Source organism: Phacochoerus africanus, chromosome 7 (assembly GCF_016906955.1).
Source record: "Phacochoerus africanus isolate WHEZ1 chromosome 7, ROS_Pafr_v1, whole genome shotgun sequence".
NCBI lineage: Eukaryota > Metazoa > Chordata > Mammalia > Artiodactyla > Suidae > Phacochoerus > Phacochoerus africanus.
Genome location: NC_062550.1, coordinates 84,546,832 through 84,569,336, shown reverse-complemented (window position 1 = coordinate 84,569,336; position 22,505 = coordinate 84,546,832). Strand labels below are relative to the sequence as shown.

The 22,505-nt window shown below is 45.1% G+C and overlaps 1 protein-coding gene across 1 annotated transcript in view; it reads left to right on the top strand.

Moving 5' to 3' along the window:
* STAB2 (stabilin 2) overlaps positions 1 to 22,505 on the top strand; it is a 163,627-nt gene that overhangs the window by 86,883 nt on the left and 54,239 nt on the right. The window contains 12 exon segments of the mRNA XM_047788161.1: positions 1,683 to 1,730; positions 3,222 to 3,358; positions 3,790 to 3,904; positions 6,256 to 6,333; positions 12,384 to 12,482; positions 12,570 to 12,677; positions 14,836 to 14,840; positions 16,379 to 16,505; positions 19,031 to 19,076; positions 19,079 to 19,158; positions 20,635 to 20,691; positions 21,979 to 22,074. Of these exon segments, the coding sequence (XP_047644117.1) occupies positions 1,683 to 1,730; positions 3,222 to 3,358; positions 3,790 to 3,904; positions 6,256 to 6,333; positions 12,384 to 12,482; positions 12,570 to 12,677; positions 14,836 to 14,840; positions 16,379 to 16,505; positions 19,031 to 19,076; positions 19,079 to 19,158; positions 20,635 to 20,691; positions 21,979 to 22,074 (996 nt within the window).

Genomic DNA, 22,505 nt, shown 5'->3' with positions numbered 1-22,505 from the left:
ATGGAGACGGCCTTCTGTGCTATGGAAACGTGGCTCCTCTCAGTGAGAGCTACACGCCTGACAATGCCCAGGACAGCGCCTGTACTAACATGCTCCTTGGTGGCTGCAGCACCTGACCTTGGCCTCCCGGCCTCTTCAGGGTCCCTCCCACTCTTCACTGCACAGTTTCTCCTGCTGGTCCCATTGAGCCCATCTCCTGACACCCAGACCTTGGAGCGTGGAGCATGGTCCCAGCATTTTCTCTGCACTGTCCATGGGCCATATTTCCTAAAACCTTAATGCCCTAAAACCCTCGTTTCACAGTGTCTCGCTCCTCCCATGGAAAATAAGACGAAGTCCAAATCCTTGGCCTGGTGCTCCAAGGACTTCACACGAACTCAAGTCACTTTCCTTCCAACCAGCTTAGCTGAGCCGTGGCCTTTCAGGCCCAAGGCTGGCTCCAGTCTCCACCCCACGGACCCAGCTGCAGCTCTTTCTGTATCAGTTCAGGTCCAACCCATGCCCTCCTCTCCTTGAAAAGATTAACGAAGCATCTCCAGCTCTTACACTTAGCCATTTTCTAACGGATTTACTTTTTAATCAGTATTTACCAACTTATTCAATAACCTCAGCTACTTTCAAGGAACTGAGACTGCCCTGAGATGTATTGCCCTTTGGTAAAATTTGCACATTATAACTGTGTTATGGCCATTTTCGTGATGTTTCATAGATATAAAAATGGTTTAACATGCATTAATGCATGAAGTGTTCATAACCCCAGGAGCAAGTTGTCATCATTTTCATTTTTCGGGTGGGGTGCTTGAGTTCTCAGAGAGGTTATGGGACTGGCCCAAGGTCACACAGCTGGTAAATGGCAGACCCGGGAATTGAGCCCAGCCTTTTGTAACTCAAAGCCTAGAGCTTTCTTTATGACACCTTCAAGCGTCACTTCTCTTTTCAAATCTTAATGTCTCCCAGACAACCATGCAGTACATAGGATAAGGGGCCATATTTTGTCTTTCACAGCTTATATCCCCCTCTCTCCAACCTGGTGCCAGTTGTGGTGGTGAAGTATATGCCTCCATTTGTTCATTAGTAAATTACATGGTGGATAAGTTAAAAATAACAGTGGCTAAAACTTACTCTGTCCTGCATGCCAGCCTCTATTCTAAATGCTTTGAAAACTTTAACTCCTCCAATTTCCACATCCACCCTATCAGCTGGAGCTTTTATCATCCCTACTTTATAGCTGGAAACAGTGAAGCCCAGAGGTATGAAGTAACTTGCCTACAGAACTAGGAAGTGGCCAAACCAGAAAGAAAACTCTGCTCAACACTGGCCCTAAAGGGGGGCAGTTTACCGAGCTCGTGCCCCTCCCATGGGGTTGTGTTCTTACAACAGAAACTTTTGATTTGGAAGAACTTGGGATTGTTGTTTCATGTGAAATTTCTGGAGGTACTCCTTTACCTTGGAGGTAGAAGATCATTTGAGCTGACAAGCATGAAAGCAGTTCATGGCTCTGGAAGCACAGGGGCTTGTCCATGGGGCACCACTGATGCGGGCATCAGCGAGGCTGGCAAGGACCATGAGTCTGGGGAGGCTAGGTGCAGGCAGCCCCAAGGTGCACTGTGATCATACTTCTCATTCGTCTTCCTCTGTGTTCTCTCCCATCCCTCCTCCCTTTCTTGCACGAAATGAATAAGGAATTGTCGTTTCTCTCTGCGGCAGCTGTATTTAACCAGTGGATAAATGTGAGTACCTTGGTCGGAATGAGGATTGGGAAGGTATGTAATTTTAGAAATTTGGACTGCATGTAATGGAAAGCTGAAAATGCAGCTGGTAAGAGGGAGGCCGGGCAATTGTCGAGAGCAGTGGTTCTCAGTCCTGCCTCCCCTTTAGAACCATATGACACACCTGTTTTTCAGTAGCCATGCCCAGGCTCCCACCTGCATACACTCTGATTTGATTAGACAGAGGTCTGACCTGGGCATCAGCGCATTTTTTTAAAAGCCTCCCAGGTGATTCTGACATGCAACCAGGGCAACTTCTAGTCTAGGATAAGCTGGAGTGGTCACCTTTTCTCAAATATGTATGTATAGCTTCATTCATCAAAGAAAGTATTTTTGAAAAGTCAGCCTAATTCATCATGGTAATTCACCAGGTTAGATTTGGGATTTATAGTTGCAATGCTGCAATACTTCATGTGTGTCTAGCTCTCACCTCAGCATGCCCAGAGGAACGTTTCTCCTCTCTCTTAGAAAGTTCTATAACAAAGAATCCAATCCCCACCCTCCCCAATTGTCTGAATCTCTGTTGTATTTGAGTGGCCCAAGGTGGCAGGTTCAGCCAGCCATCATGACAGGTGATTTGTCCCCTCTAAGAAGACAGGTGCCAGGATACACAGTGTCTGGTCAGAACCGCTTTAGGACAGCTTCCTGTTGCTTCTGTGTGGGGCCTTTCTGACCCCATCACATGGAAGCACGGGGACTGAGTGTCCTATAGCACGTACCGGGTTCCATACAGACCCATCCCGCCCACGTAACTTGCCCAGCAGAGGGCTGAACCCAGCTCACCTAACTCACCAGAGCATAGCTTCCCCAACTCGCTTGCAGTGCTGTGGTGGTGATAGCTTGAAATCAGCCATGGTTTCATGAAATCAGTGAACACTACAAGCCAGGGGGTTTGTTTGTTTTTCCTGGAGAGCCAGTTGCTACACCTAAGCTCACCACTGCTACTATTCAGAACTAGCTCTAGATGAGTCGATACAATTTGATTCCAGGCCTCCAGTCTCTGTTTCTCATGCAGAAACTGTTCCTGTCATTGTCCATTCTCCTTAGTCCAAAGGCAGCCAGGGATTCTCGAGGTTCTCTGCACATACATGTCCACACCAACACTGCCCACACACAATACACACATACACACAATCCTGTCAAGACTGTTCTCTGCCCCTTCAGTTAGACTAAGGGGTGCATGACTGATAATGATTCAAAGTGTGACCTAACCAGGGAAATCTGCCCTTTTGACAAGGCTCAGACATTTATTTCCATAGAAAGACGTGAGTCTCAGAAGGGAAGAGAAGGCATTGGCCAGAGGGCAGGATGGATTTGGGAAAGGGGCCTCTAGGACCTTCTTGCATCTCTGAAACCACATCCCATGGGAAATGGTTGTCTGCCAAGCATCAAGTCAGCCCCGGTGTCCTCTAACGTAATGAGTCAGCACTTTCTTTTCCTTCCGTGATTCAGAGCGCCTCCCTGCAGCCCTTGCTGTCAGCCACCTCAAACCTCACTGTCCTCGTGCCTTCCCGACAAGCCATTGAGGACCTGGACCAAGAGGAGAAAGCCTTTTGGCTGACCAAGAACAATATCCCTGCCCTGATAAAGTAAGCATTGTGTGTCATATTCTTCAAGCTACCTGCTGGCATCAGTGTGAATGAAGTCTGGTGGAGGGAGGTCACGCGGTCCTTTGGACCCATGCAACTGAGCATGTTCTAGAATCCCCTCACCTCCGTCCCCCAGGATGGAAGTTGTCAGCATTCCTGACAGCCGATGCCGTGCTAACTGCTTTACATACAACGCAGTTAATCCTCCCAAGAACCCTATGACATAGACATTCACTTATTCCCATTTTACAGATGTGGAAAATGAGGCACAGGGTGATTAAGTCACTGGCCTTAGGTGCCATGGCTGCAAGTTGCAGGGGGAGATTTTGAAGCTGATGGTCTGGCTCCAGAACCTCTTCTCTTAACTACTCACAATGCCACTGCCTCGAGCATGGGTATCTCTTTACCACCCCTATGGACTGTCATTTTAGACACCACACACTTCTGGGCACGTACGGAGTGGCAGACCTGCAGGCCCTGTCACCTTCTGACACGCTGGCAACATCTTTGCAGGGCAGCTTTCTCCACTTGGCGAAGGCGAATGGGGTAAGAAAGCACAGTATTCTGTCTTTTTACTGGAAACATGTGATCTATGTTCATACTGTACTTTTTTTTTTTTTTGTCTTTTTGCTATTTCTTTGGGCCGCTCCTATGGCATATGGAGGTTCCCGGGCTAGGGGTCGAATCAGAGCTGTAGTCACCAGCCTATGCCAGAGACACAGCAACGCGGGATCCGAGCCACGTCTGCGACCTACACCACAGCTCACAGCAACACCGGATCGTTAACCCACTGAGCAAGGGCAGGGACCGAACCCGCAACCTCATGGTTCCTATCAGATTCGTTAACCACTGCGCCACGATGGGAACTCCCATACTGTACTTTCAAATGTTTTGTGTTGTGGAAGTTTCCAAACATGAGCAAAAATAGACAAAACCTCCATGTAGGTGTCACCCAGCTTCAACAATTATCAGCATGTAATGTCACACACACACACACACACACACACACACACACACACTTACTCTGCAGCAAGGATCCCATAAAATGTGGCTCTATGCCCACTGGTGGGCCACAGGCTTTTCCTGAGAGACCACACACTGATCCAGAAAGGCAAATCTTGCAGTTCTTCTGGATGAAGCCTGTCTGATTTCACCACTTTGATTTTTATGTGTGGTTAAGTGCTGGTTGCTGGTAATCTACTAAATGGCTCATTATAGACTGCTACAATTTTACATTGAGTTAGGGTCAGTCAGACAGCATACATTTATTGAACACCTGCTATGTGCCAGGAAATGATCTGAGTGCTGGAGACAGGAAACACAGAGCCTGTAGACGCTCCCCCACTGGCATTTTCTACAGAGTTTCAAGGACTTGGATTTGGTCTTCCTGGAGGAAGTCTGGCTGCCTCGCTGTGTGCAGCAGTGTTTTGAAGCTCTTTCCGTGAATTGCGCAAGATGAGGATGGAGATTCTACTGGGAAGTGGGAAGGGCCACATCAGTGGAGCTTGGGCCGTAGTCAGTTTCAGAATAGCTGCTCTAAAAAGTTTCTGCCTTTCTACCCATCCGTGATGGTGCTGTGAGAAGGCTGTATGCCGGGTATTACCTAAATGTATGTGCGTCATCAGGTCATTCCTGTTACAAAGCAGGGAAGAGTTACTTACTCTCCCTTGGACTCTGTCCATCTTATTAGGATAATTCTCGAGCATTACATGCACATATCACACCGTGGTTGGGTTCCCACTGGTGTTTGAATGATTCCCAGAGCAAGCATTATCTGAACACCCATCCTGGGCAGGCTCCTCCAGGTTCTGTAGATTCAAGGGTAAATCATTCAAGACCTGTGAGCTGGAGCAGTTAACCATCAAAGACACGATTGTACCGAGGTCTTTCTTATGTCTGATATAAATATCTCCCTGTAACCGACAGAGACGTTCAAGGTGGCCAGGAATGTCTGCTTCTGGTCCTCTGCTGATGTGCTAGGGTGAGGCAAATCCCCTCTGCTCCCAGGGTTCCCAGGAGGAGTTGCAAGTGAAGGACAGTGGTGGGAAAAAAGCAAAGGAAACCAGACCGACCCTAACTTAGAATGGGGTCAGTTGTGTTGTGATTGGTTGGTGGCTGAGTGAGTGGGCAGGCTGGTTTTTCTTAGCTCCATTCCCCGTGTAATGAATATTCTTGAAAATCAGCAACTGTCTGTATTGGTTTTCTAGGGCAGCCATAGCAAAGAACCACAGACTGGGTGGCTAAAACAAGAAATTTTTGTCTCCCAGTTCTGGAGGCTACAAGTCCAAGGTCAAGGTGAGGGCAGGGCTGGTTCTGTCTGAGGGCTGCGAGGGCAACAGACATCTCAGGCTCTTTCCTTGGCTCATAGCTGGCTGGCCTCGTGTTCACATGGCGTTCCCCCCACAGAGCTGACAGTGTCCAAATACCCTCTTCTTATGAGGACACCAGTCTACAGGATTAGAGCCCTTGCTAATGACCTCATTTTAACTTGGTTGCTTCTGTAAAGACCCTGTCTCCAAACAGGATCACATCGTGAGGCACCAGGGGTTAGGACTCTAACATGGGAATTTGGGGAACACAGTTCAGCCCACAACACAGTGTTTTTCCAGCTGCAGGGTCACTTTAGTGAGATACATCCAGCACTTTTTGATGAAATAAAATGAAGTGGAATAGAATCAATCATCAGGTACCTCCCATGTGGTAAAAGAAAGTATCATTTCAATCCTCCGTGTGTGTGTGTGATGTCACTTGACTCATAATTTTAAAATAGTTCTGTGTGTCATGGTCCAAAAGTGCGAAGGTCGTTACTGCTCAAAAAGTAGAAAACCCAGAAATCACTTCAATCCCTGGGTGTACTCTAAAGGGACTCACCTTCCCACTGTGGTTTGCATTTACAGAACATCACAATTGAAGGAGCATCTGTCATTGATGGTGACAACGCAGCCACAAATGGAGTGATACACATCATTAACAAGGTACAACACCACATCCTCCTGCGCAGGTTGTATCTCTTCTCTCTTTGTTATTTACCCTTCTGTCCAGTATCTTTTGGGGGGAAAATACTTAGCTTTAATATAAAAGTAACTTGTGACTCAGTTATTATTTACTCAGCCTATAGCCTTCTGTGGGTCAGATATAAACCGTGGCCACATATAGTCTGTTTATTTATGGGAACGTCTTTCTAGTCACATAAGAACCTTAGTACTGGGCTGTCCATACATCTAGATGGGATATAATCAAGACCTGGAGAAGAGTTCTCCTGTGGTACAGTGGGTCAGGGATCCCATGTTGTCCTGCAGTGGCCTGGGTGGCTGCTGCAGCATGGGTTCGACTCCTGGCTTGGAAACTTCCACATACCATGGATGAGGCCAAAAAAAAAGAGCAAAACTGGAGGAGAGGCAACTGGTTATGTATCACTTCTCCTCTCCTCTCCGCATTACTGTGCCCTAGAAAAAAAAAATGAAAAAGGTATTGTGAAATTTTTATTTTCTTCTAAAGTGCAATTCAACAGTATTCAAGGATATGAAATAGGGGAAAAAGTCTAATGGGAAATGAGGTTTTAAGCTATCCTATAATTTTCTTTTTTTTATAATTTTTTTATTTTCCCACTGTACAGCAAGGGGGTCAGGTTATCCTTACATGTATACATTACAATTACATTTTTTCCCCCACAGTTTGTTCTGTTGCAACATGAGTATCTAGACAAAGTTCTCAATGCTATTCAGCGGGATCTCCTTGTAAATCTATTCTAAGTTGTGTCTGATAAGCCCAAGCTCCCGATCCCTCCCACTCCCTCCCCCTCCCATCAGGCAGCCACAAGTCTCTTCTCCAAGTCCATGATTTTCTTTTCTGAGGAGATGTTCATTTGTGCTGGATATTAGATTCCAGTTATAAGTGATATCATATGGTATTTGTCTTTGTCTTTCTGGCTCATTTCACTCAGTATGAGGTTCTCTAGCTCCATCCATGTTGCTGCAAATGGCATTATGTCATTCTTTTTTATGGCTGAGTAGTATTCCATTGTGAATATATACCACATCTTCCGAATCCAATCCTCTGTCGATGGACATTTGGGTTGTTTCCATGTCCTGGCTATTGTGAATAGTGCTGCAATGAACATGCGGGTGCACGTGTCTCTTTTAAATAGAGTTTTGTCCAGATAGATGCCCAAGAGTGGGATTGTGGGGTCATATGGAAGGTCTATGTATAGATTTCTAATATCCTATAATTTTCAGTTACTATATTAAGATCTTTATTTAAAATTAAAGTTAGAATTTGGTATATTGAGAAATTTTGAAAAGTGGAAGATTAGAAAAGACATTAACTAATTGCATTTTAACTAAAATTATTCTAACAGCACTTATATACTGTCTATTTTATTTTAAGTTACAGAAAACATTAACTATTTCTGTTTGGACAAGAGAGGCTTTTTATAAGATTTCTGAGAACATGCTTTGCAGAGTCCTTGCAGTTCTCTTGCATACCAGAGGCACTAAGAAATACAACTTTTTTGAGCAAATGATATGTCAGTTGTAGGGAATTATGCTGGACTTATGACTTCATTTATCAGAAAGCAGCATTACTTACTGAGAGTGTATTTATTCGCCAATACTGACTTTTCAAAGTACTAAAATATCATTTTTTTAAAAGCATAAAATTATCACTTCTCATTTACATTTTTAAAAAAATTTTTATTATAGTTGATTTACAATGTTCTTTCAATTTCTGCTGTACGACAGAGTGACCCAGTCATGCATGTGTATATTCTTTTTCTCATGTTTTATTCTATCATGTTCTATCACAAGTGATTGGATATAGTTCACTGTGCTGTACAGCAGGACTTCATTGCTTATCCATTCTAAATGTAATAGTTTGCATCTACTAACCTCACATTCCCAGTCTATCTCACTCCCTCCCCCCTAACCCTTGGCAACCACAAGTCTGCTCTCCTTATTTGTGAGTCTGTTTCTGTTCTGAAGAAGGGTTCATCTGTGCTATATATTAGAGTCCACATATAAGTGATATCATATGGTGTCTTTCTCTTTCTGACTTACCTCAGTCAGAGAATCTCTAGTTTTATCTATGTTGATGCAAATGGCATTATTTTGTTCTTTTTAATGGCTGTGTAGTATTCCATTGTGTATAGGTACCACATTTTCTTAATCCATTCATCTGTTGATGGACATTTAGGTTGTTTCCATGTCTTGGCTATTGTGAATAGTGTTGCAATGTACACAGGGGCACATGTACCTATTTGAGTAAAAGTTATATCTGGACATATGCCCAGTAGTAGGATTCCTGGATCATATGGTAGTTCTATTTTTAGTTTTCTGAGGAACCTCCATACTGTTTTCCACAGTGCGTATGCCAATTTATATTCCCACCAACAGTGTAGGAGGATTCCCTTTTCTCCATATCCTCTCCAGCATTTGTTATTTGTGGACTTATTAATGATAGCCATTCTGACTAGTGTGAGGTGGTACTTCACTGTAGTTTTGATTTGTATTTTTCTAATAATTAGTCATGAGCATTTTTCATGTGCCTGTTGGCCATCTGTATGTCTTCTTTGGAGAAATGTCTATTTAGGTCTTCTGTCCATTTATTAATTGAGGTATTTGTTTTTTGCTGTTGAGTTATATGATATGTTTATTTTGAAGATTAAGCCCTTGTCGGTTGCATAGTTTGCAACTATTTTCTCCCATTCGTAGATTGTCTTTTCAATTTTTTTTTTAATGGTTTCCTTTGCTGTGCAAAAGCTTTTAAGTTTGATCAGGTCCCATTGGTTTATTTTTGTTTTTATTTCTACTGCCTTGAAAGACTGACCTGAGAAAACATTTGTACGATTAATGTCAGAGAATGTTTTGCTTATATTCTCTTCTAGGAGTTTTATGGTGTCATGTCTTATGTTTAAGTCTTTAAGCCATTTTGAGTTTATTTTTGTGCATGGTGTGAAGGTGTAGTCTAGCTTCATTGATTTACATGCAGCTGTCCAGTTTCCTCAGCACTACTTGCTGAAGACACTTTTTTGCATTTTATATTCTTACCTCCTTTATCAAAGATTAATTGACTGCACGTGTCTGTGTTTATTTCTGGGTTCTCTATTCTGTTCCATTGGCACATGTGTCTGTTTTTGTACCACTGCCACACTGTCTTGATTACTGTAGCTTATAATCTTGTCTGAAGTCTGGGAGAGTTATGCCTCCTGCTTGATTTTTTTTCCGCTCAGGATTGGTTTGGCAATTCTGGGTCTTTTATGGTTCCATATAAATTTGGAGGGGTGGTTTTTTGTTCTGTCCGTTTCTGCTATACAGCAAAGTGACCCAGCCAAACATCTGTACACATTCTCTTTCTCATATTCCATATATGAGAATATGAGGTTATTTATATGTGGTTCCATATAAATTTTTGGATTGTTCTAGTTCTATGAAAAATTGTCATGGGTAATTTTAGAGGGATTTTTATTTCTCCTATTTTAAATGATAATCTTGCTGGGTAGAGTATTCTAGGCTGCAAATTTTTCCCTTTTAGAACTTTAAATATATCTTACCACTCATTTCTGGCCTGTATTGTTTCTGTAGAGAAATCAGCTGATAGCTTTATGGGGGTTATAATTAACTCTTTGTTTTTCTCCTGCTGCTTTTAGAATCCTCTCCTTTAACTTTTGCTATTTTTATTATAATATGTCTTGGCGTAGGTCTTTTTGGGTTCAACTTGTTTGGGGCCCTCTGTGCTTCTCATATCTTGTTATCTGTTTCCTTTAGATTTGGAAAATTTTCAGCCATAATTTCTTCAAATATATTTTCAATCCTCTTTTCTTTTCTTTTTCTTTGTAATCCCTGTTATGTGTAGATTGGCCTGCTTTATGTTATCCCATAGATCTCTTATATTGCTTTCATGTTTTTTCATTTGGTTTTCTGTCTGCTGTCCTGATCAGGTGATTTCCACTATTCTCTCTTCCAAGTCACTTATCGTTCCCCTGCATTATTCATTCTGTTCTTCAATGCCTTTAACTCGTGACTCTGCAAATGAATTTTCTAATTTTTCTTGGCTCCTCCTATTATTTCCTAATTCTTTTCTAAGGTAATCTACATTACTGTTTATATCCGCTCTTAATTCCTTCAGTATTTTCACTGTGTCCTTTTTGAACTCAATGTCTGTTGGACTGCAGAGGTCTGTCTCATTGTTTGCTCCTTCAGGAGAATTCTCCTGGAAATGGTTCCTGAGCTTCATCATTTTGCTTATATTTTTCTTATTCTGTGTGTTTAGGGAGAACAACTATCTACTGTAGCCTTTGGAGGGCTATTTATATGTGAGAGCATCCCCGAGTAGCTTGTAAGGGCTTACTTTTTTTTTTTTTTTTTTTTTTTGGTGTGAGAGCTGCTTTTGGTTGGGATGCTTGCTGTCTCTTTCTCAGTGTGTGCAGACTGTTACCCCCTTGATAGGGGGTTTGCTGATATATGGCCTGCATATGCTTCCAGGGAGATGAGGCAATGGGCAGGGCCAGTAGCCAGTGTGCCCAGCCGCCGCCCAAGTGTCTCAGGCTTTGGTGTCCCAGGTGGTGGTACCAGTGGTCTGTGCAGCTCTCTTTCAGCTTTGCCCTCCTCAGTCCGCTTCTGTGCTTTTCTCCAAGGCTTTGAGATTTCCCCCTCTGTCCCTGCTGATCTCCCTGTCAGTTAGGTGGCCTCCCAAGGTGTGGATTCCTTTCCTCTTTCACTGCTCTCTCTAAGAAGTGCTGGTCCCATCCTGGTTCCTTTTTTTTCCCTCTTCTATCTCTCTTTTTTTTCTTTTTGTTCTCAGTTGTGTGGAGGATTTATTGCCCTTTTTAGAGGTTTGAGGTCTTCCACAAGAGTTCAGTAGATGTTCTGGTCCACTCGTTTTACTTACAGATGGTTTTTTTTTGATGTGGTGTTTGTGGGAGAAGGTGAGTGCCACATCCGCTCCTCCGCCATCTTGATCCCGCTCTCATTTACATTTCTGATTGTCGTAATCTTATTAATTAAAAAATGGTGCCTTCAACCCATCTTCTATCATCACGGGAGCCAGTTTGAATCCCACCTCCTCTGTGAAGCCTTCCCTGATTCCTAAAGCCCATATCACTGAGGTTAACATCATGTCAAGAGGGTACGTCCCAGAGTCACAGAGGCTCTGAGTTCAGGCACTTAGCTACTGTGTAACCTTGGGCAAGTTATATAACCACTGTCTTTTTTTTTTTTTTTTCCCCTCTGGGAATTAAACAGCACCTTCTCTCTCCATGTCTCCTGCCTCATCAGACCTCAATAAATGTTGGTTTTGTTCTCTTTTCCTTCCTCTGAACTCCTGTGGGATTTCTGGTAGAGCACTCAGTTGGCATAACTTCCCCCTTATTTGGATAGTTGTTCTTTATGGAATAGGTCATGAGCATCCATATCATGGCACGTCCCTGAGGGTGGAACTGTATCTTTTCTGTGTCCCTCATCAGCATCACCACCTCACCTGTGTACGGTGAGATTGGAATTACCGACAGTCCACTGGGTGTGAGGCATTGTGCCAAGTATCATGCATCACATTATCTCATTTGATGTTTTACAGCCCTAAGGAAGTAGGTACCATTCTCCTCACTTAGCAAATGAGAAAACAGAGGGTCCTCATGGTTAAGGAAACGGATTGAAAAAGAAGTTTATGTGAACACAAAGATGCATGGATGCAGGGCAACTGATGCAGGGTCTCTGCTTAGCTTCTGGGTTGCAGGGGCTCCTTAAGGAACCCCTTCTCTTCCTGTCCATTGGATAGTTATGTCCCCTTGTCAGGGCACCATGAACAGTTGTGCAGGTGCCTGGTCTAAGGGTAGTGTGGGCTGAAATCCAACCCAGTTCACTCCCCAAGCTACACACCCATTTGGTGTTGCAAACTAGCAAACAGAAAAGATATTTTTTCAATTTGCAGAGACCTCATAATCATGTATTGTCATATGACTTGGACCTCTGTATTGGAGAGCAGCAAGTCCCACCAACCCAGACTAACAGAATGTTGGGGCTTCCTTTCCCAGGTCCTGCTTCCCCAAAGGGGTCTAACTGGCTCCTTACCAAACCTGCTCACCCGGCTGGACCAGATGCCTGACTATTCCATCTTCCGGGGCTACATTATTGCAAGTACCATGTTGTCTGCATGACCCTCTGCTCAGGTTACCTAGGAACAGAAGTCCCTCACACACTCCCGTATCTTTTCATCACAGCAATACAATCTGGCGAGTACAATCGAGGCTGCTGATGCTTACACAGTGTTTGCTCCAAACAACGATGCCATCGAGAGTTACATCCGGGAGAAGAAGGTCACAAGTTTGGTAGGTCAATATCCAGATGTTTTAACACAAACTTGGGCAGAGATTCTCATACCCAAACATCCTCCAGGCCAGAACTGCTCACGTACACATTTTGTACCCCAGAAGCACATACCCAGGCCCATGTGTACAGGATGCAGGCATCCCAGGAACCTGGAAGCATCTGCAAGGCCGCCCCTCCACCCCTCGCTGGCTTCTCCCTGGTCCCAGGCAGCCAGCTGTCAGTAGCAGGGACCTAGACTGAGTGGACTGTCCTTGCTTCCTCCTATCCCCATCTCTGTCTTCCCTGATTCCTAACATCCAGGGCTGAACAGTCAAAATCTGTCAGAGAGCTTGGTGAAATAAAAAAATCTCCAATCCTGCCTCTCTCTGGCTCAGAACCCTTGGATAGATCTTCATTTCCCGGATAGGTCCCAAACTACCGCCTCAGTTATTTAGGGCCTTCATAAATAGGCCACGATCACCTTCTATTCAGTGCGGGCTCCAGAATTTCCATGTCGAAGGATCCCAGTGGTGCCCCACCAGCAGCCCTATAAGCGAAAGGACAAATTTGAAGCTGTAGTTGCACAGCAAGCATGCTCTTTTCACTTGTATCTTCATCTAGAAGATGAGGGTGTTAAGGATGCGGGAGCCGGGGCTTGAAGCCCCGCTAAGCCACCCTTGGGTCCATTGCTCTCTCCCCGCCAAACGTTCTCTGCAGACGCCATGTGCTCTAACCAGGATACTGTTATATGGACCCTCAAGAAGGCAAAACTGTGTTGGGCCCACACCCACACCCACCCACACCCAACCCGCCATCAGATGCCCTTCCTCCTTCGCTGCCCCCTCCCTCCGCATTCCTCACGTCCAGTCTCACCGCCTCGGGAAGCTGGCTCCGGCCCCCGGAGCCGCAGCCCGTCTCTCCCGCCTCAGAGTTCAGACCACTGCGCGCCCTCAGCACTTCCAGACCCGGGTGTGAGGCATGGTCTTTTCAGGTGGGTGGGCCTTCGCTCTCCAATGGTAAACTTCTGCGGAGGGGAGGAAGGGTGTCGGGTGTCTGCACTGCGCATGTCGAGCACGCGGGGCTCGGGGATGGAGTTGGAAACGGCTCTTTACTCTGTCTCCGCACCACCGCCCCCATCCCTGTGAACCTGTTCAGTGGGGGATATTCTTCTCCTGCCCTGAGATGAAACCTCAGGCAATTCCATAGCTTTTCTGCTTCGCAGAAAGTCCTGTCATCACTTTTAGGTCACGAACACAGTCTCAGTTAAGTTAAAAAAAAATGCAGCTCCTGGTCACAATCGACATTCTGAATTGGATTTAAAATGAAATCTTTGGAGTTCCCGTCGTGGCGCAGTGGTTAACGAATCCGACTAGGAACCATGAGGTTGCGGGTTCGGTCCCTGCCTTTGCTCAGTGGGTTAACGATCTGGAGTTGCCGTGAGCTGTGGTGTAGGTTGCAGACGCAGCTCGGATCCCGTTGCTGTGGCTCTGACGTAGGCCAGTGCCTGCGGCTCCGATTAGACCCCTAGCCTGGGAACCTCCATATGCCTCGGGAGCGGCCCAAAGAAAGAGCAAAAAGACAAAAAAATAAAAAATAAAATGAAATCTTCTCTCCTCACTGTTCTATGCTGGGGGCTTTGTCCAGACAGAAAACTGGAAGAGGGGCCTTGTCCTTGAAACAGTCAGGATCCATCAGGAGACAAACCATACCAGAGAGAATTTAATATGATAAATTTTTGTTGGATATCAATCTGTATAAATATAATTGAAAGCTAAAAAAGAGATGGCATAGAAGCATCTACAACCACAAATGCTGGGAGAGCAGAAGGGGGGATTGAGGATGACTAAAACTTAGAAAAGTGGGGGAACCCAAGTAGCTATAAATCGGACCCTTGAGGAGGGGGTGCCATTCAGCTGGTGACTCTGGTGTTGCAGGAGGGTCCCTGGGAGTCCAAGACTCAGGTCAGGCCTCTAGGAGAAGCATTCCCCAGCCGTGTGCTGGCATCTTGGGAGGAGGTGGGCAGGATAAGGCCGGTCTGGGAGTGACCGGTCTCAACCACTCGGATTCAGGGGAAAGTGTGGCTGAGTGATGCCCCCAGTACCAGGAAGCACATGGAGAGAGGAGATCCCTCTTACAGGCCTCGCAGTCTCTTGGGTACTCTCTGCCACCAGAGCCCAGCAGGAGTCCGGGCAAGGGAGCCGTGCAGACTGCAATCCAGCCCCACCGCAGTGTGGAGGGTGGTTGGGAGCTGAGAGACAACAATTTAATCTGCCTTCTTCTCTCCTTCCCATGTGACGCTCTATTCCTCTGCTGATCTCACTCAATTCAGTTTTGGCATCACCAGGTTTGCAGTTGAGGGGCAGGACCTTCTGGTGATCACAGAAATACTAAGAGGAGAGGAGGCTTCTCATCTAGCTGGTGCCATGTTGAGGTCCCGGTGCATCTGCAGGTGTCTGGAAGCTCTCTCTCCTCTCCCTCTCACTCTCTGATGGGTTCTTTGGGAGCCTTACCCATCCCTGGTGGTCTCCAGCTGCAGTCCCCTGGCCCTGTGTGTGTGCATCTGTTCCTACAATCACTTATTTCCTCCATGGACCCCCAGCACCCAGAGCTCACCTCCAGCTTTGCCCCCTGGAAGGTCTCTCTGCTCACTAGGCAGCCCTCCAGGATAAGACCTGGGGCACCAGCTCTCTCAGACAAGCACCCTCTTGTCCCAGGTCAGTGCTGGGAGTGCAGGCCTGTCACTGAATGCAGGATGGTTACCACTCTGGCTGCTGAGGACACAGATCAAGCCCTTTGAAGGATCCCATTGAACCTCCTCTCATGACCCCGGAGGTGAAAGGCAAGCTAGGGTGTGGGGATTCCTTTCACAGCCATTCTCACCAAAGAAATAGATTTTAAAATCCTCCCCCAGGAGTTCCCATTGTGGCTCAGCAGAAACAAACCCAGCTATTATCCATGAGGATGCAGGTTCGGTCCCTGGTCTTGCTCACTGGGTTAAAGGATCTGGCATTGCTGTGAGCTGTGGTGCAGGTTGCAGACAGAGCTCGGATCCTGCACGGCTGTGGTGTAGGCCGGCAACTGCAGCTCCAATTCACCCCCTATCCTGGGAACTTCCATATGCTATCGGTGCGGCCCTAAAAAGCAAAAAAATCAAGGCAAGTCCTCCTCCAGCCTTTCCTGCCCTGAGTTTGGGTTGTAAGGCCCCCTAAGGATTCTTTTCTTTTTTTTCTTTTTTTCTTTTTAGGGCTGCACTCACGGCACATGGAGGTTCCCAGGCTAGGGGTTGAATTGGAGCTACAGCTGCCGGCCTATGACACAGCCGTGCCAACGAGGGATCTGAGCCACACCTGAGACCTACACCACAGCTCAGGGCAACGCCAGATCCTTAACCTGCTGGATGAGGCCAGGGATCGAATCCGCATCCTCATGGTTCCTAGTTGGATTCGTTCTGCTGCGCCACAACGGGAACTCTCCGTAATGGATTATTGGATGTCCTTCATGGATTGTTTGTAAGTTCTCCAGGGTGATCTGTCTTGGATTTAGCATTTATTATCTAATGTGCTCTGATGCCTTGATCAAAACCTACAGTTCAACAAACTCTTGCTCTTAACCCCACCACCACCACAGTGCCTGGCAGATGGAAGCAGCCCAGGAAGTGCCCAGGGCAGGGGCTGGGAGACCCATGGGTTGTCTTTCCCATCTGTGTGTTGTCCAGGAGGAGGGACGTGCTCAGGTACCACGTGGTCTTGGAAGAGAAGCTGCTGAAGAATGACCTGCACACTGGCATGCACCGGGAGACCATGCTGGGCTTCTCCTACCTCCTCGGCTTCTTCCTCCACAACGACCAGGTGCGATCATTTCCCTTCTGACCTGGAAATGGGTGTCCTAGTCCCGGTGTCCATCGTCACTTCTTCTTCTTTTTTTTTTTTTTTTTTTGGTCTTTTTGGCCTTTAGGGATGTACCCGCGGCATATGGAGATTCCCAGGCTTGGGGTCAAATCATAGCTATAGCCCACAGCCTACCCCACAGCAACGCGAGGTCCGAGCCATGTCTGCAACCTACACCACAGCTCACAGAGATGCTAGATCCTTAACCCACTGAGTGAGGCCAATGATCGAACCTGAGTCCTCATGGATTCCAGTCGGGTTCGTTAACCACTGAACCATGATAGGAACTCCTGTCATCATTTCTGCATGGGATGGTCTCACCAGCACTTCCTAAGCCCAATCAATAGGAGGCAGTTGTCTGTGTGTCACCATAAAGTGATGACTCAGCCAGACTAGGGAGCTCCTACTCCCACTCCCATTCCCCTTCCCTGTCCCCAACCTTCAGCTCATCAGTGTGGCCTGGCTAATCATGGGATTGAATCCCAGCAGTCAGGGGTACCCTTCAGTTCTAATTCCTAACAAACAAACCAACAGTCCCCAGGCTCCCCTCCAAGATGGACGGGAACCTGGTGTCAAAAACTCGCTCCTAGGAAGTGGCACTGGCTCCAGGGTAAGGAGCCTAATGACGTGTGAAGGAGCCAGCAGCCAACAATATGAATACTGTTATCATAGCTTGATCGCAGAGACTGCAGACCTAGGACCAACTGACTCCACACCAGTATTCCAGTGTTAATCTCATATAGCCCCTAAGTACATAAAGTGTCTAGAATTCATAAAAAAAGAATTGAGACTTAATACATGTTTAAAATACTTAGATATAAAATTCTGTTTACATATTTCAAGCATCAAGTAAGACAATCTATGATAATTCAACAAGAAATTCACCATGTAACTCTAGTATAAATTCTTATAAGAAAAATCCGTAAGAGAGTTGCCATTGTGGCTCAGCAGGTTAAGGACCCGATGTTGTCTCTGTGAGGATGTGGGTTCATGCCCTGGCCTTGCTCAGTGGGTCAAGGATCCGGCATTGCCATGAGCTGTGCTGTAGGTCACAGACAGGCTCCAATCTGGTGCTGCTGTGGCTCTGGTGTAGGCTGGCAACCACAGCTCCTATTCAACCCCTAGCCTGGGAAACTCCATATTCTGCGGGTGCGGCCCTGAAAAAAACAAAAAAACAAAAAAACTCAGCACCTTGGAATTCTGAGCATTTGTTTTGCCATCACCATTTGACACCACAAAGAGAACTCCCTTCTTCCTTTGCAGATCTACGAGATCCTGGGACCACTTCTGTGGACCTCAGCCACAGAAGTGATTTATCCCAACATCCAGTGACAAATCACTTAACTAACTCCAAGTAAATTTTAAGGGACTTTAACATTCAGAATACTTTCAAATTTACACACGTAGTAGTGTCGTTTTAATCTTGCTTGATGCAGTGGGGAGTTTGGGGAATGTTAATCATTTTTAAACCCTTGTTAGATCTGAGGTCAACATCTGTTTAAGTGCAATAAAGACTTCCGCTTTCGCCCAACCTCAGCCCTCCTACACCTACGCACACACACCTCGCCCAATTTTCAAAGAACCATTTGTTTGCAGTTATATTAGTTTACTTAAATGGGTGAAGGAGTGGCTTTACTTATTTTGCATTTAGCAATCATCAAGGTACCCTCCCATTAAAAAAAAAAAAAAATGAAAGCCAAACAAGTTAGAGCTCACAGCCGAATCTGCGTTGGCTGCGTTTAGGTACTGACTTAGTCCACATGTCTTAGATGCTTACAGACACTCTAGGCAAAGACAATACAAATATACCACGAACTCCACAGATGCCCCAAGAGAACTGTGGGGTAATGCAGACCTCTGAGCCGGCTCCACACACTGGGAAGGGATGCCGTCTGGTGGAAACGCTTTTTACAAACTCTAAAACGTTCAGACATACTGGTTATTTTTATTCTTATATCATGGTCACTTAGCCTTACTGAGGGGTGCTTGCTCATTAACCAGGAAGTAGAAGTAAGCTGAAAGGACGCTGAGCTTTGTTCTCTGTATCTTGGTTTTGGACAGCATCTGCACTTCTCGGGCTGCCAGGAACCAGCGCAGCCAAGCACAGCCACGGAGTCATTTTTATCAAGGGCTCTATCATAATGATCATGATTCAAAATTTTTTAAACAATAAAAACTGATCATTTGAGGGATGGAGAGAAATCTTAGAAATGATCTAGAACGACCTTTTCCTTTTACAAAGGGGAAATCAGGATTCAGAGAGGAACAGCAACTGGTCCAAGGTCACACAGCTGCAAAGTGCCACATGAAGTGTTACCTAGATGCCACTTTCCTGGGCAGAGCTCTCTCTACGAATGTGCTGCCTTCCAGGAGAATATTGGAACATCTCTTAGGCTGTGGTTCTACTGATATCTTCCAATCCCCGTCACCCTATTTCCCTTAAAATCATTCTAATAAAAATTTATGATTAATCTTCCTGTTGACAGCTCTATGTAAATGAGGCTCCGATAAACTACACCAATGCAGCCACCGACAAGGAGTGATCCATGGCTTGGGGAAAGTTCTGGAAATTCAGAAGAATAGATGTGATATTAATGACACTACTATTGTACGAGTAAGTTCTCTCCAAGGCCAATGATGCAATTAAAGAGTGCTGGCTTATTTTTTATAATTTTTAAAATATAAGACTCATCTATCAGATGCAAACTATTACATTTAGAATGGATAACCTGTGTAGGTCACTTTGCTGTACAGCAGAAATTGACAGAACATTGTAAATTCACTATAATAAAAAAAATTTTTTAAAGGAAAAAAATTATAGCACAGTTCTTCCCCCCCCAAAAAAAAATCTTCATAATCTAAAATTTGGGCTATATTCCTATATGTTAGCAGATAAGAAAAATATAAAATGAGCAATAAGCATTTTCTCAATATTATTTATAACATATTCTCATAGAAACCCTGCCATTTATAATTGATTTATACTTGTTTAGGTTTAGCTTTATCTAAATTATTGTTGTTCAAATAAATGAACGCAAAAAATTTTATATATATATAATATATATATATATTATATATATATATAATACATTTATTGGGCACTTTCTCTGTTCCAGGCACCGCGCTAAAGCTTTTACACATATTAACCCACGTAATCCTCACAGCCTACAAAATAGGCATGATCACTGTGCCCCTTTTGCACAGTTTCACAGAGCTAGCAAGTGACAGAGAAGGTGTTCAAATCCAGGCGGTCTGGCCCCAGAGCCCGAACTGTGACCGACCACACTGTACTGCCAGCAGGTGCCAAGTGAGGAACTAGTCACATCAGCCTCCTCCCATTTTAGGAACAAGGCAGTACTTTAAAATGCCTGTCCTTCTTAACCTGTGCTCTTTATTTTGTGGCAGTGTATGTCATCTGCACTGGGCAGTGGCCCCTCAGCTGGGCAGTGTGTTCCTAGGCTGGGCATTGTGGTGTAATTCATTGTCTTAGTCTCAGAATCTGGCCAGTTCACAAAATAGTAGGTTTTCAATAAATGAGTTTTTGTTAAAGGAATTAGGATTTAAATGAGTTAAGATCTCCACAGGTTAGAGTTCCCGTTGTGGCGCAGCAGAAACGAATCCGACTAGCAACCATGAGGTTGCAGGTTCGATCCCTGGCCTTGCTCAGTGGGTGAAGGATCTGGCTTTGCTGTGAGCTGTGGTGTAGGCCACAGATGCAGCTTGGATCCTGTGTCGCTGTGGCTGTGACATAGGCCAGTACCTGTAGCTCCGATTTGACCCCTAGCCTGGGAACCTCTATATGCTGCGAGTGCAGCCCTAAGAAGACAAAAAAGGAAAAAGATCTCCACAGGTTACAAGATCTTCAGCATCAGAAATGTATAGTGGAAAAAGCAGTGCTCCAATGTCCATGGCCAGTAGCAGTTGAAGTATTTGTCTTAAAGGACATTAAAGAGCTGGACCAGATGAACTTCTGATTTTCAATTCTACATCCTAAAAGCCTCAGCTCCAAGTCTGGGAAAATATCTGCCGCCTCATTTTGCACTAAAAGTCGTAACTATGAAATGCTCACTTGCCTCTGTGTTTTACCAAGGGAAAGTGTGGAAAGTGTCCCCAGCAGCCGATCTGCCCATTTGGAACTAAACCACTAGTAAGTATTTTGTCCACTTTGATAAAACCACTTCCTAATCCCAGGGAGATCCAAATCAGAAAGTGAGTCTTAAGCCCAGCCCATTTCTCTGTCCTCATGTTTTCACTTGGTTTAAATTTAACGTTACCTTCTTGTGTGCATCTTTCTAAAGTCTTTTTTTTTTTTTTTTGGACCAAAGCAAACTTTTCATTAATAAATCAGTAAAAACAGGGGTTCACCTCAACCAATGCCCAATGCAGGAAGGGATTTTTTCACTTTCTACAACTTTCATATCCCAAAAGCCCATTGAAGACAGGAGCAAGAAACCTTATCCAAGAAGATAGACTCCATACCCAACACTGTATTCAACCCAGATGAGTTCCTGATTCCCTTACAGTTGAAATTAAAACTAACTTTCTCTGAGAAACACAGGACAGACTAGAGGGGAGGGAGCTGTGTGTCTTTGAAATAAGTACATATCTATTTTTCTTGTAACCGTTTATTGCAAAAGCTACTTCTGGTGATGCTCCAACCACTGCAAAGAATGAACACTCCTGGAGTTCCCGTGGTGACTCAGTGGTTAATGAATCCAACTAGGAACCATGAGGTCGCGGGTTCGATCCCTGCCTTTGCTCAGTGGGTTAACGATCCGGTGTTGCCATGAGCTGTGGTGTGGGTCGCAGATGCAGCTCGGATCCCGCGTTGCTGTGGCTGTGACGTAGGCCGGTGGCTACAGCTCCGATTCGACCCCTAGCCTGGGAACCTCCATATGCCACAGGAGCGGCCCAAGAAAAATGGCAAAAAGACAAAAAAAAAAAAAAAAGAATGAACACTCCTGAACCTTGCATGAAATTATAGTTATTAATGATAACAGTGCTGACTCTCTCACTTGAGGTTTTATTTAATCGTGTATCAGTCTATAGAGCAGCCCTAATACTGTCTCAGACCAGTGCAGAAAATCAATCAGTAAGCAGAAACCAATTCTCAGCTCACTGTGTAGTGCTGGAAGGATGTTTTTATCTGATTTACCCTGTGATTCTTGCTAATGTAAGCAAGTCTTCCAAAGAAAAGTCCTTTTTACACAGTACCACCTTAAGTCCTAATTATCTGAATTTGGCCAGCTGGTGTTCTGGCAGCCAATGCTGTGCTTTGGCGTTTTCCGTCTTATGAAACAGTTCCAAGATGCCACCTCCCTTTCCAGAACATTTCAGTTAGAAAGGCAGCAGTGTATCGCCCACCTACTTGCTTTTAGAGATGGGAAAACTTTATCCTAACCGAAAAGCTGATGTCATCATTCTTATTTCATAGGGTGATGAGACGAGGAGGTGTCTGTATACCATTTATTTCATGGGCAAGCGATCGCTGTTCATCGGGTGCCAGCCCAAGTGTGTGAAGACTGTCATTGTGAGTATGGTGATTCGATCCGCCGTCTCATCGCAGTGGTCTGAGAAACGCAATCCTGTTATCCTTTTCAAAGCACCTCTGCACAGACTCTTTCTGCCTTCTCCTCTTCCTCCTCGTTATCGTCATTACCGTTGTCATTCATAGTAGTAGTGGCTCTAAAACTCAGGACAGCCCTGCCAGTGAGCCCAGGGTGCAGACTGCAGTGTTGTATAATGATGAAATAGAGGCACTGAGAGGCTAAGAGGATTTTTGTGCAGGGAAAGAGACAGGAAATGTGCAACTCCCTAAGGAAAGAGCAGGTGCACCTGGTCATTTAGAAGATAGAACCCCAGAGCTAGGAGCCTCTGGGCTGTTGCTTTGGAATCTGCAGGAAAATTCTTTATAATGTCCTGTCCTGCCCTTTTCCCACGTGACTAGACACAGCCTCTGTC